This window comes from Electrona antarctica, assembly GCF_951216825.1.
Source record: "Electrona antarctica genome assembly, chromosome: 5".
Taxonomy (NCBI): domain Eukaryota; kingdom Metazoa; phylum Chordata; class Actinopteri; order Myctophiformes; family Myctophidae; genus Electrona; species Electrona antarctica.
The window spans coordinates 41,843,304-41,858,040 of NC_136810.1; the positions used below are offsets into that span (position 1 = coordinate 41,843,304).

Below are 14,737 nucleotides of genomic sequence, written 5' to 3' on the forward strand. Positions count from 1 at the left end.
CTTTACCTCATTGAAAACACTGTAAAGCTACAAAGCCACATTATCCACAAACCTATTGAGGTCATGGTGGTATTTCATTCGCGTAAGATAAGGCAATTGGACATTTTAAACTAATATCTTCATGTTTTCAACAACCTTTTGCACCTTATATGAAAATGATTGATATCTGTTTTTTAGGAATAATTCCCCCCCCCACTGTAACAATCTAGTTAAGAATGAACAACTAAAAGTTCAAAATGTCGTACTTTTCCTTTTGATATAATAGTGTAGGCCGTAGAGTCCTGCTATGAGAACTAACTCAAAACATGCCATCACCCCTTTGTGTTCTGTTTTGTTAGTAACACATTGAAGCCTGATTCAAACTCCTTTGTACAATGGTGTTGTGACCTAACAATAGCCGATGCACAAGCTCACAATGTGTTGTGTGGCGACGTGTTGTGAGCTTGTAGATCCCCCCCCCCCCCCCCCCCCCCCCCCCCCCGACACCATCAATCGTACAATGAGGTATACTGTAAATTAAGCCTGAGCAATACACACTTAATCAACTCTGCTGCCTCCTGACTAACTTATTTTCTTTTTCTTCATCCTCAAACCATAACAGCCAGAGCATATTCTATATATTTATTATTCCATACTTTCATATCAGCAAATAACATGTTTACATTTTCTTACGTTTTCATACTTTCATGTTTTATTAACCGAAATGATATTTTTATTACTTGACTGTGGTTGATACTTATTGTACACTGCCACAGTGGTGGTTGACGTATTCCTACAGTATATTTGAGTATTTTTAAACAGCCTATAGTATATATACTGAATGCATAGTTTTACACATCGCAGACAGATTGGGTAGGTTGAAGCAACATTGCAGAAACAGTTAATTAGAAATGCTAAAAACGAGATTGACCATTATATTGTGTATTCAATTATCCATATTATGTGTATTTGGATTTATATAGTTTTTATAATGGTTTCAGAAGACAATGCTGACATGGTTGGAGGGATGGTGGGAACTAGCTCTCAGAGTTAGCTAAATGCATACTGTACCTTAATTAGCAACAACATACATTTCTCTGCTTGCCGGGCACAAACCACCTAACCACCAAAATATTAATTTTTCAGGTAATGAAAAAAACATCCAGCTCAAGTGGAGTTAGGAGATTTTGGCCGAAGTGCTTTTTAATACTTTTCACTGATTCAATATTGTTTTTTTTAACCAACACACAGACGTAAAGGGTGTTCAATAGCACTAATGTATGAAAATAAATCAAAAACCTGAAAAATTGAGTTAGCTGGTTTGTGCCAGGCAGCGACGATTTCAAAAGTATGCACTCTTAAGAGACGTAACCAAATGGACCTGTACGCCATGTCCATTTGGTTACACGTGTACACGGTCTAGAACACTCTGGAGTTCACTGTAGATGTAGAGCATCATAGTAGACCTCTAGCGCAGTAGTTCCCAAAGTGGGGTCCGGGGACCCCCAGGGGTCCTTGAGGGAGTTCCCCAGCTAAATGATAGTTACCGGTATGAACCAAATGGACCCTTATGGGTCTGTAACTCTGAGATTGTACAAAATGTACCAAATTTCCCTAACGTGTCCATTTGGTTCCATTTGTACACTCTCAGAGTTAAATTTATTTTACAATATAATTTGGGGGTACCAGAGATAGAAATGCCGTTAAATGGGGGTCCGTAGCCTAATTCAGGGCAAACTGGGGGTCCTTGAAATTTAAATGGTTCAGAGTCACTGCCAGAGCCATAAAAATCTTCTCTTATGGGGGTCCTTCGCATACCTTTTCAAATGTGGGTCCGCGGGCTAATACGTGTCAATTTGGGGGTCCTTAACAACTTTGAGAACCAATGCTCTAGTGTTTCTGGTTAATGCATAGATCTCAGTGGATATGCAATTCTCAACCTGTGCCACTCCTTCCCTGCAAGTGTTTCTGCCATATTGCTTTTCCCCATCCATGTTTCAGATCAGTGAAAGAAGCATAACAAAGGAAATAGCTCAGTAGAGAGGGGTAGCATTAAATTAGTTGAGCACTTATAGACAAACTGAACTGCTAATCACAGCTTAACTCTATGTAATCGGGAAGCAACAACACACAACCTATTCTGAGCGTCTGTAACTTTTCTATCATGTAGTAAGAGAACTGCGCTCGACAATAAAGAGACTTCCTGCTTCTGAATGTCCTCTGGCTGTGTTTTTCCTATCTTTAATTGGCAGCAGGGGGTTTGATTATTATGCATGCATGTTTTTTGTTTTGTTTTTTTCCCTAACCACTGAAAACTGAAACCCTATATCAAGGTTCTATACCTTGGTTCCTTTTTTCTCTCTACACCAAATCTCTTTGCTGAAAATTGACTATCTCTACAAGCTCATACAACGTGTTGAGCTTGTAAATCTGCTATTTCTGCCAAATGTTCGCCTATTATGATATAATGTCCAAAATAGGGATGCTAGCGTTCACGTGCGTGTGATTCGTGTGACTACTACTACACAAGGGGATGCTCCTTCTTGTAAAGCATGGGAATGCAGCCTGGCTACTGCCGCATGCAGACTGATGCTCTGCACCGGCCATCATGATGGAAGGATGCATGCATGGCATTGATGTGTTAAATGATCACTCACAAATAAGCAGCACATAATAGACTGTGTGTGTGTGTGTGTGTGTGTGTGTGTGTGTGTGTGTGTGTGTGTGTGTGTGTGTGTGTGTGTGTGTGTGTGTGTGTGTGTGTGTGTGTGTGTGTGTGTGTGTGTGTACGACTGTACGTGTGTGTGTGTGTGTGTGTGTGTGTGTGTGTGTGTGTACGACTGTACGTGTGTGTGCTAGTGAGATATGCATTTTTAATATTTAAGAATTAATAAAGTCCCCACTCCTTTGGGGTGTTTTTGGTCACATTATATTTAGGCCTATATATAGCGCTATATCTTCTTGTTCCACCCCTTAGCCCTTATCCCTAAACTCATTTGCCTTTTTTTTTTACTATTTTGAAAAACCTATTACAATAGTTCAAATAGCTGATCTGCAAGCTCACAGCGTGTTGATCGGCTAGTTGAACTATTTTAAAATGTTTTCAAGATAGTAAAATATATGGCAAATACGTTTAGGGATAAAAGGGTAAGGCACGCCCAAGATAGGGCCCTATAATATATTATGCACATAGGTGAAATTCGTCATCTGCATTTACCTATCCTATAACAACTATAGGAGCAATAATCAGCCATTCTACGGTGCTCGATTCGGGGTTAAGAGTCTTGCTCAGGGACACACATCGGCACATTGCTAACCTGGCCTAGAATCGTACGGTACGAGGGGCGCCTGGCCCTGTTTATTGAAATGACAGTGTGTCCCCCCGATTGAGTCTGGTCGCGCATACGCAGACCGTCGCTTTGTATTCAGACAGTCTCAGACAACCTTAGACTGTAAACACGCTACACGCAGGTCCCCCCCCGCTTGGAGTGGGTCCCCCCCCACCCCCCCACCCCCCGCTAGGGCATGGGGGGACACTCGTCAGACATCACAGAGTAAGTGAAGGTCCCCTGCTAAAGTCAAATTTAATTTGCTACCTCTGCTACCAATGCTAACTATACAGCTTTCATGCTAGTAAAGTAATTTGCTAAAACTTTTTTTTAAACGATTCGTACCTGGGACACAGGCTCACTAAACACTATGGGCTCCAATTTCGTCGCAGCCTTTACCCGTGACGCGGCCCACAATTCAGCCGCTGCCCGAAAATTACGAATATAGGAGCTTCCTCTGTCCCTTAATGGTATTTTGGTCCAGTGTCACCCGCTATCCTTTTTGCCGACACCGGTATTTGCACCTAGAGGTGTGGTCATGGGCGTGCTGGCACGCTTTCCCCTAAATTGCTATTTTGGTCACACACATTTGGGAAAGCACAAGTGAGACTTCAAGGGCAGCAACGCAACACTCTTCCATGGGCTATAGACCATAAGGCTATGAAGCAATATAACACTAACGGGCAACGGATAAGGGATCTCTTAAAGGCAATGGCACGTGGACTGGTGATTGGTTAAATTTGGTTTAATTATTGTAACGCCCAAACCACACCTATGCATAATATAACGGGTAACGGAGGTGTTTTAGGGATTTAGACAGGTAACCAAAATACCAACTTTAGTGGGGGAACACCCCTTCCCCACTGCTAAATTCCCAAACAGTGTATTTAGAAAAATGAGACGAAATTGGAGCCCTATGGGCTCTGTTTTCATCCATGCTAAACCCCTTATCCCTAAACTACTTTTACTATTTTGAAAAACATTTTTGAATAGTTAAAATATATGTAGATTGGCTATTTTAACTATTCAAAAATGTTTTTCAAAATAGTAAAAAAAAGGCAAAGTAGTCTAGGGATAAGGAGTTTAGCATGGACAAAAATAGAGCCCTAAATCCTAAACATGATGTCCCTCAAAATATCCCCCCCCCCCCCCCCCCCCAAAGTAAGCTCATCAGTCTGTAGGCAAGATCAGAAATGTCCACTGTTTTAATATTCTGGTCTTTGTCTCGCTCTGGGAGGGATTCAGGAACCATGCAGTCAGACAGAAGAGATGGGGCATTAATGTCTGTAGGCCTATATTGTATATAATATTCTGGTCTTTGGGTCTCGCTCTGGGGGGGATTCAGGAACCATGCAGTCAGACAGAAGAGATGGGGCATTAATGTCTGTATATTGTCCCAGTGAGAAGACAAAAATAATGAAAATCTAAAGGCCTTTTAACGAAATATATTTTGCAAATTGGTTCCAGAATGAAAAACATTCTGGAACCAATTTGACAAATTTCCCTGACTAGAATCCAAAACATCAGAATAGAACCCACGTGTGCTTTTCTTTTTTTTCTTTTACGTGGGACAATAATAAAATAATAAAAGTGCGTTATATGTAATCATATTATTTATTCAAAAATAAAGATGTTAGCTCCCGGCAGCCATCGTGGATGCCATCTTGAGAACAATGCCTTTCTATTTTTTAGTATGTTATTTAGCACACCCAATAGTAACAGAATCTATTGAAAAATCATTTTTTTCAATTATTTTGGTTTTCAACCATACCTATATCTATCTAATATTTGAGTTAGTGCAAACAGACCACTAGGGTCGCACCCAACTCGTTTGCACAGCTTTTTGAAAACCTTATACACATACCTAACACCATGCTAACATTCAAAAACCAGTCACCAAAAGCCAAATCTTTACAAGTTCCAATCCAGATTCTATGCCAGTATTCTTGAGACAATAAAACCTTCACTTCCTGTGGAGTTCAGTAGCCTATCGGTTCACTTTGACCAGGTCTAAACCAATAGAAATGGTGGTTTTACCGACTTGGCTGTCATTGGCAGCAGTTTTCTTAAAGCTAAAGATGGAGGAGATAACAATAACAAAAAGTCAAATGGACTACAATGACCTGTGGTCACATTCTGGACTACAATGACCTGTGGTCACATTCTGGACTACAATGACCAGTGGTCACATTCTGGACTACAATGACCTGTGGTCACATTCTGGACTACAATGACCAGTGGTCACATTCTGGACTACAATGACCAGTGGTCACATTATGGACTACAATGACCTGTGGTCACATTCTGGACTACAATGACTTGTGGTCACATTCTGGCACTGCCTACATTCAGCTCAACAAGCATCGATGGCCGTAGATTTAGAGTAAAGACAAGAGACAGTTTATTCACAAGGAAGTGAACGGCAGTGCGCACGCGCAAAACATGTCTAAGATCGCTGAAGAAGATATAGCCAAGAAAAAAAGGGAAAAAAAGATTTTAGCGACCGTTTTATATCATAAAAAATACCCTAAAACTTCTCCAGACGTCATGAGCTTCATACGGAGGTAATTATAAAGACGTGTGGGGACATGTTGGGCACACAACGTACTTTACTGAGAGCTTGTAGATCTGCTATTTTTTAACAGCCAAAATATAAAATATGGTTCATCTGCTATTTAAAAAAACAAAAGAAAATCTTATAATGATCTTAGAATAATAAAAGCAAACATTTTTAACACAACCCTAACGCAACATATCTGGAGATGGGAGTCTAGACTGTGACCAAATACATCATTATCACCTTATAGTCCACTTGCCAGAATGTGAACCCATGCAGGCATGTTGAGTACACCAAAGTTTTATGTTAGAAATGTTGAGTATGGGTCCCCACTCCCAGCATGTAGAAACTTCCGGATGCTAACTTGCATGTTGAGCAATTTTCATAATTGGCATAATATGTGACCATACCATTAACAACTTATAGAAGGCAAAACAAATTGTATTAGTTTTGCACAAAAAACTGTCTTTGACACAGCACATGCTACATAAAGCATGATGAAATGTAGATTTTTTTTTTGCCTTCTATAGGTTGTTAATGGTATGGCCACAATTATGAAAATTGCTCAACATATGCAAGTTAGCATCCGGCAGTTTATTAAATGTTGGGGACCCATACTCAACATTTCTAACATAAACCGTTGGTGTACTCAACATGTCCGAGTTCACAATGGAGATATGGGCTGGCAATTAGACTATTATGGGGTCCACTCCTTGACATGAGACAGTTTGAGAAACACTGCCCTAATCACACTCACTGGGACCGCCTCCCTAGGTCTTTGAGGGAGGAGCCACCTCACTGGCACCGCCTACCCATGTCTTTGAGGGAGGAGCCTATCTGCTTGAGGAGCGCCTGGGGGCCGAGGGCCAGAGCGATGAGGGGCGGGGCCACATGACGGACAGACAGAGCATCCAATCAGAGCGGTGGATGACGGCGACAGCCACGCCCCATAGAGAGGTGGACATGGAGCCTGTCGAATACGACCTGGACATCAGCCTAGAGGTACGGCGGTGATGATAAACCAGTGTTGATTTCGTCGACTATAATACTATGACAAAAGAATGTTTATCGACTACCTTTTTTAACTGACGGCAACTAAATGGAAACTAAATGAAAACTAAGCTATGATGACTAAAACTAAGACTTATAATATATTGACAATTTTGTCAACAAATAAAAACTAGACTAAAACTAGACTAAAAACTAGACTAACTGGGTTAGGGTTATGATGTCACTAAAATGATATTTCGATGGGGCCTTTTGACTCAAAGGCTTTCAGGAAGAAACCAAATATACACAGGGAAGATATATTTGAATATTATAACCACACCTGGGGGTCTATTTGAGTAATGTTAACTCCATAGACACATGCAAAACAGAAAAAGTACAAAAATCATGGCACTCCATCTTTAAGTAAATCATTTTGAGTAACTTTTCCCACGTACCACTGCTGCTGCTTGCTTCCTTCCTTCCAGCTGGGCAGGCCTAGGAAGGTCCCCATCCCTGAGCGCTACGTGGAATCTGACCCCGACGATCCCCCGAGCCAGGACGAGTTGGAGGAGCGTCACCGCAAAGCCCAACGCATCAAGAGTCTCCTGGCCAAGTCCAGGTATATACTTTAACACATGACTGTAAACAAGGCCCAACGCATCAAGAGTCTCCTGGCCAAGTCCAGGTATACACTTTAACACATGACTGTACACAAGGCCCAACGCATCAAGAGTCTCCTGGCCAAGTCCAGGTATACACTTTAACACATGACTGTAAAGCCCAACGCATCAAGAGTCTCCTGGCCAAGTCCAGGTATACACTTTAACACATGACTGTACACAAGGCCCAATGCATCAAGAGTCAATGAGTTTCCAGAGAACAGTGGAAATACATTAATGTTATGCTTTTATTTTGCCATCATGAAGCGTATTGTCGTTTTAATAAGCAAATCAGGGGAAAAAAAGAAACGCAGACAGACAGATATATATAAACAAATAGAATGTTGTTCATTTCATCATGTGTGTGTGTGTGTGTTTGTGTGTGTGTGTGCGTGTGCGCGTGCGTGCGTGTATGCGTGTCAGTGTGCAGAACTTACAGATGTCTTCGGGACACTGGGTTCCTGTGGACTTCAGTGAGTTGGACTCCGTTGTACAACAGCAGGAGAGAATCATGACAGTGTCTCATGCACTGGCGTCTGAGGCCTCGCGCAAGAGCAGGCTGGTGGCAGGTTAGAGCCCACGCATGCACACACAAACACACACACACACACACACACACACACACACACACACACACAGTGAGAATAAGCTTAAATTTGGTTGCCCTCGTTAATTGTCATCCTTCAGGGACCTCCCTAGGGAGACGCTCGAGAGGCATCCTAACCAGATGCCCGAACCACCTAAGCTGGCTCCTTTCCAGGCGAAGAAGCAGCGACTCTACTCTGAGTCTCTCTTGCGTGACTGAACTTCTCACCCTATCTCTAAGGGAGATGTCACCCGTCGGAGAAAACTCATTTCGGCCTCTTTTAGTGGCAACCTTTTTTCTTTCGGTTATGACCCACACCTTCATGACCATAGGTGAGAGTAGAAACGAAGATTGCTCGGTAGACAGAGAGCTTCGCCTTCCGGCACAGCTCTCTTTTCGTGAACAGTGAGCGGTACAGCGACTACAATAATGCCCCTGCTGCAAATATTTGTTTTGATTATGGTGAAGTGACAGCACAAGCAGGGCAACTCATCACCTGACAGAGTGTGCATGGGAATCACATGGTAGGAGCAGTGATATTGTTGTCTAACCCAATGACATGCATAAGATCTGGTCATCCCAGTTTAGTAAGAGGTTCAATTAGGATGACCGTCAAGCCGATTCTGGCTCCGAGACATGGACACTTTCAAAGAAATTCGAGAAACGGCTGGATGGCACTTACACCCGCCTTCTAATGAGATCGCAAAATCTCTCTTGGAAGAGCCACCCATCGACTTCTCTAATATACGGCAACCTTCCCCCTGTCCCACTAGTCCGATCCAGAAGAACAGTTTGCCGGCCACTGCTACAGAGCTGATCATGAGGTTATATGTTAATTCCCTTCTTATCTGGAATCCTGCCTCAAAGCAGACCAGAGGTAAAAAAAACTGTCGTTCCCTGATGTCATCGCTAGGGACACATGCATCAGTAAGCAGGAACTGGGGATGGCAATGAAGGACCGGGAAGTCTGGCGTGGCATTGTGAAATCCATGATCTCGACTGCGGTCGAAAAATGATGATGATGATTATTTGTACAACACCAGCCTGGTAACGCATGTATTGTCGTCGTTGTGCAGGAAGCGAGTGGCTGGGGAGACGGTGACACACATGCAGGTAAACCTCTCCACTTCTCCCTGGTGGATGGATGGAGTTATACTGTAGCTCCTTTGGTTCATGAAAAAGAACAAACGTTATACTGGAGTGTCCCTCCAAGCGATACAGGATAAAGCAAGCCACTACATTGAAGATACTTATTCACAACATTTCAGTATTTCACAGCATTTCTGATGACCTTCATCAGGCAATAACGAAGTCCACAGAAATGTTGTGAATAAGAGAATTAAATTGTGGTTATTGCTTTGGTGTGCAGATATTTCTTTCTTTTTTGTGTGTTGTGCTGGTTTCCTGGGTGGTGTTGTGTTGTTTCATGGGTGGTGTTGTGTTGTTTCCTGGGTGGTGTTGTGTTGTTTCCTGGGTGGTGTTGTGTTGTTTCATGGGTGGTGTTGTGTTGTTTCATGGGTGGTGTTGTGTTGTTTCCTGGGTGGTGTTGTGTGTTGGTTCTACTTTGTACTTTACTTCACTGGAAACCTACTCTCCTGGGTGGTGTTTTAGTCTAAGCCATTAAATGTAATTTTGTGTAGTATAAAAAAAGGTTTGTGTAGTATAGTATATTCGTTTTGGAGTTTAAGCAGTAGGCCTATACCAGTAGTGAGTCAAAAGAGTATTATTGTTGGAGGACTACAGTAGTGGGGGTCATTGCTTAGCCAGAATACAAGTTGAAGATTACATGACTTTAAAGTGTTGTCTTGTGATTGGGGTGCCAATATAGCCCCGCTCCTTGGCTGCGGCTCACCGCTCCAAGAGATGGGTAAAATGCGGAGAACAGATTTCACTGCGGTAACGTGTGTGACAAATCGTATACGACTTTAACTTTGACTTAGTATGTGATTATTATGTAATTATTAGCCTACTAGAATTGCCTGTATGGATGTCAGGCACTGTCACATAGGCCCCTCTCACTGGATGTAAGGCCCTGTCACATAGGCCCCTCTCACTGGATGTCAGGCCCTGTCACATAGGCCCCTCTCACTGAATACTATACCATCACCTACAGTATACCTGATGAAGATCCAGTAAGATTGAAATGTTAACCATTCATTCAAGTTTTGTTTATTCTCGGAATTACACCGAGTAATTAAACTCATTTTCAGTGTCATCGAGTAATACAATATCATATAGAAAAACATCACAATACATCAGAAGATCAGGAAAAGAAAAAACAAAAGGTATACATGAGAGCAGGAGTGGACCTGGTGAGACGTAGGAGGGGCCCGGACAGGAGTCAACCCACAGAGCCTAGTCCCTCCACATGCCAGAATTGTACCTCCCAGTCCCGGCAGAGTAGTTTCGGAGTGGATCCAACGGATTGTGTGGCCCTGGTCTTTCCCTAGTGGGTCTGATCGAGGGTAGCTACTGGGACGTAAGTCGGGACTTGATCACCCCGGCTGGGTCACCCGAGTGAGGGGTATGATGTTTGTGAGACCTGAAACCCTGATGACCTTGGGATACATCACTGAGGATACGTCCCAGGTGCATCCAAGCGATGTATTTTCGTTATATATATATATTATATATATATACATACAATGTAGGAATAATAAATGGATTTTTTTTTACTTGAGTCGTGATCCGTAAAATTTGGTCTGTGACCATAGAGTTCTAAAGGATAGAGTGCGGACTGGGAGCGACATTTGCATGTCTTAATGGCTGTTGGTAGGGCGAAATTAATTTAGCATGCTTTAAGCGTGACTCAGGTGGTCATTGGATACTTTAAGAGTAGGCCTACTATGACTCAGGTGGTCATTGGATACTTTAAGAGTAGGACTACTATGACTCAGGTGGTCATTGGATACTTTAAGAGTAGGACTACTATGACTCAGGTGGTCTGACTGACATATCGACCACCATCAGACTCAAATGTAACCTTTCCAAATTGTTTTTGTTTATCTTTTAGCCAAAGCTGCCTCTGAGCGCTGAACCAAAGAAAAGGATCATTGTGCCAACCGTGACGTGGAATGGGAGTGTGACACGAGTTTAACCGTGTGACAGAAAGAGAAATGAAGGAACCCAAACACTGTTTTAATACCTGAAGGACCACTTCACCCCATTTTCAACCTGATGCTCATATAAGATGGTACAATTTCTGTCGACTCGGTTTCTGTCTCAGATCATCATTTACAATCATTTAAAAACAAAATAATGCTAGAACAAGGGCTTCTATTTCAGTCATGCTGAACTGTCCACAGCCCACCAATAAGACGCAGACTGTCCACAGCCCACCAATAAGAACTGTCCACAGCCCACCAATAAGACGCAGACTGTCCACAGCCCACCAATAAGAACTGTCCATAGCCCACCAATAAGAACTGTCCATAGCCCACCAATAAGACACAGAGTATTAGTAAGGACCAAAATACTGCATGGTTCATCTCCATGCTGGCTTGTGGTGGACATTTGTCAAAATTACATTTTTGCCACGGACATACAAAATGTGGAAAATATTATCACCAGAAACACATAAAGAGCTAGCCCTGAATGACCATAACGGGTCTGTAACTCTGAGTGTTCAAATGGAACCAAATGGACCACTATGGGTCCATTTGGTTCCATTTGTACACTTTCAAAGTTAAGGGGGTCCTTGCAAATAGCATTTGTGAGCGACTAGTACAAGTTGACTCCTACTAATGTTCTGTTGTAGTAAATCATATTATGAAGTAAACCTGGATAGTCGACATTCAGTAATTCGGTATCATGATGAAACTATAAGAACATTATAATGGTGTGTAAAAAATAAAATCTAACATTTGCCACAGACAAGTCAAGTCTTTTGCCACGGACACATTGATGACCCCTGATATACTGTATAAGAATAGGTTGAAAATGAGTGCAACAAAAACCTATTCGTAAAATGAAACCAAAGTGTGTGTAAATCATACTGTTGTTTTTCTGCTTCTGCACTTTTGTTGACTTATGGTGAGTTATAACACTTCTGTTGACATAAGGTGAGTTATAACACTTCTGTTGATGGTGAGTTATAACACTTCTGTTGACATAATTGATGGTGATTTTATAACACTGAACAACCTTTACCTTCAGCCTCTGTGTCACATATGGTTTCTAGATTTTGGAGAGTGAACTAATTAATGACTGACACGTTTAAAGCCAATGATTATATTTAACGACAGCAAATGAATACATTCATACATGAAACCTGTATTTATGATAATATATTTTTGTTTGATGTTCATACACCGGATTGTATGTTTTTGTAACTTTAACACTGCCATGAAATGCAAGGATTCCCCCTGTAAACACAATGTTATTATGCATAACACACTTACAGTAATAATTCAAGCACAAACAGATCAATAATGGTGAAGCTTTTGAAAATAAACAATTTTAACAAAATATGACTTCCTCCCTGGCTTTTTTAAATCACACTTGTAATACAGTAAGATAATTATTATGCTTGTGTGGTATTCAACGCTAGCTATAGTTGTACCGACTAGAAGTTATGTTTCTTGAATGAAATTAACAAGGACTGTCACGATTATAAAGAGTATGTCAGTGTTGGTGCGACGGCCAACGTTGCGTTTGACTGTAACGTCACGAGTAAATCCTTGGAACTCAACAGTAGGCTACTGCAACCGTATGTTGCAGTACTCAACCAAGTTGAGTACTGCTCAACTCAAGTTGATCTGACCTCATCAAACCCTGTACACTCAAGACACGCTCCATATATGGCCAGAACTCATCAAACCCAGGCTGTACACACAAGACACTTCCCCCGCTGCCACCCTTACATCTCCATATACGGAGCTGACCTGTTCTGACATTCCATATGTTGATCTGACCTCATCAAACCCTGTAGGCCTACACTCGTCCCTCAAGACACGCTCCATGTATGGCCAGTACAGAATTTAGAGAATATGTTGATCTGACCCCCCATGCCAAAGCGTCAGCGCTCGTCCAGCAGTCTGCCGTCACCCGTCACCCAGGCGTGCACGGGCAAGGTCACTTCTCGCCCTCGGGGCGTCTTACTGGTATATAGTCTACTATGCACAGTACAGTAATGTCATTTTTATTTGGCCATTGCTTAGAAACAGTACCATGCAGTCATATGGTTAAGACATTTTTCTTTTGTTTGTGTTAGCAGTCATATCCTAAATCCAATACCTGTATTGACTTAATAAAATTAGTTTAAACACATTTTATTTTATTTGTTTGACTAAAACGGTACTAAAACCTTTTGCGTTTCCGTCAACTAAAACTATCAAGGATAGAAATGATTGGGGGCACGGTGGGGCGTGTTCTCGCCTCCACGTCATCAGTGCCCATACCCTGCGTGGGGTTGTCAAAAGGGACTTTCTGTGTGGAGTTTGCATGTTCTCCCCGTGTCCCCTAGGGTAGGTACCCTCACAAAAAACATGCAGTGGTCCTGGTCTTTAAACTGCCTGGAAGGAACTGGTTGGAATAACGTGTTCCTTCCACGCGCTACGTCCAACCCCCGTCAGGTGAAAAGAAGCTGCTTGGACTCCTCATGCATAGAAGGAAACATGAGGTCAGTCCGTTGCTCTCCCCAGGTTGGCAGAGGAAGTGTAGCGCCCAGGATTACATGACACTGGGTGAAAAAATGGGTTGCAAAACCGTGGGATAAAAATGATATATATATTTTTTTTAAAGCTAGAAATGACTAAAATGTGACTAAAACTAAAGCATTTCGTCCAAAAGACGAGACTAAATCTAAATTGCCTGCCAAAAACAACTAGAAAAAGTGCCCTTCTGAAGGAGTAATATTAGAAAATGTATTACATATGTAGGCCTCCTGGTGGCGCTATAAAGAGCAGATGTGAAAGATTCCAATGCAAAGGTTTTTCCTTGGCCTCTAGGGAGTGTGCATACAATGTTTTGGTAAAAACACTAATTGGCCAGTTATAGGGCCACCATGAGGCTGAGTTGAAAATGTTTCAGTGGCATTTCTTCCTCGGGGAATGTGCGTGCACAATTTCACGGAAATCACACGATGTGTTCATGATTTGCGGCATTTTGTTTGAAACTGAGTCTGTGTACCAATTTGTGTGATGTTTGGACAAAGTCTGCACATGTACTGTCCAAAAACTTGTTTTGCACAAAGCGGCCTCCTGGTGGCGCTATAAGAGGCCAATGTGAAAACCTTGGGGTAGAGGTTCAGCTGTGGCATGCAGGGAGTGTGCAGAGTATGGCTGCGATCAAGCCAACGGTGCCAGAGATTAGCTGTCCAGACAGACGGACACACACACACGGACAGAGTGCAAAACATACTCTCTCCCCATGCCTTCAGCCTGGTGGAGACAATAATTGTGATACTTTAACTATTTATATACTGTAAAAAAATCTAAATTGACATATGTTGCACAAATTGTTTGTGCATAGACCTGTTTTATGCATAGCAGCCTGAAAAATAGTATAACATTTTGAATCTTGGAATATTGAGCCAGATACCAACTGACTGTCATTTGAATCCACCCAGAAATTATGTTTACTTTAGTTATTATACAAATGCTTCCATGCTTAAAATAACATGGTGTGTCGAAGATGC

At 42.0% G+C, this 14,737-nt stretch overlaps 1 protein-coding gene across 5 annotated transcripts in view; it reads left to right on the forward strand.

Annotated features, from left to right (window-relative positions):
• The window catches only part of LOC306923407 (pleckstrin homology domain-containing family A member 7-like), a 189,294-nt gene extending 177,765 nt beyond the window's left edge, over positions 1 to 11,529 (forward strand). The window contains exons 24-28 of one of the 5 annotated variants that reach the window (XM_079501473.1): positions 6,640 to 6,867; positions 7,341 to 7,474; positions 7,938 to 8,083; positions 9,177 to 9,213; positions 11,114 to 11,529. In XM_079501473.1, coding sequence (XP_079357599.1) covers positions 6,640 to 6,867; positions 7,341 to 7,474; positions 7,938 to 8,083; positions 9,177 to 9,202 — 534 coding nt within the window. In that variant the 3' untranslated portion in view covers positions 9,203 to 9,213; positions 11,114 to 11,529. The remainder of the gene's footprint in view (positions 1 to 6,639; positions 6,868 to 7,340; positions 7,475 to 7,937; positions 8,084 to 9,176; positions 9,214 to 11,113) is intronic. The other 4 variants (XM_079501470.1, XM_079501474.1, XM_079501471.1 and 1 more) reach the window with 4 other exon arrangements.
• Positions 11,530 to 14,737: the final 3,208 nt, after the last annotated feature.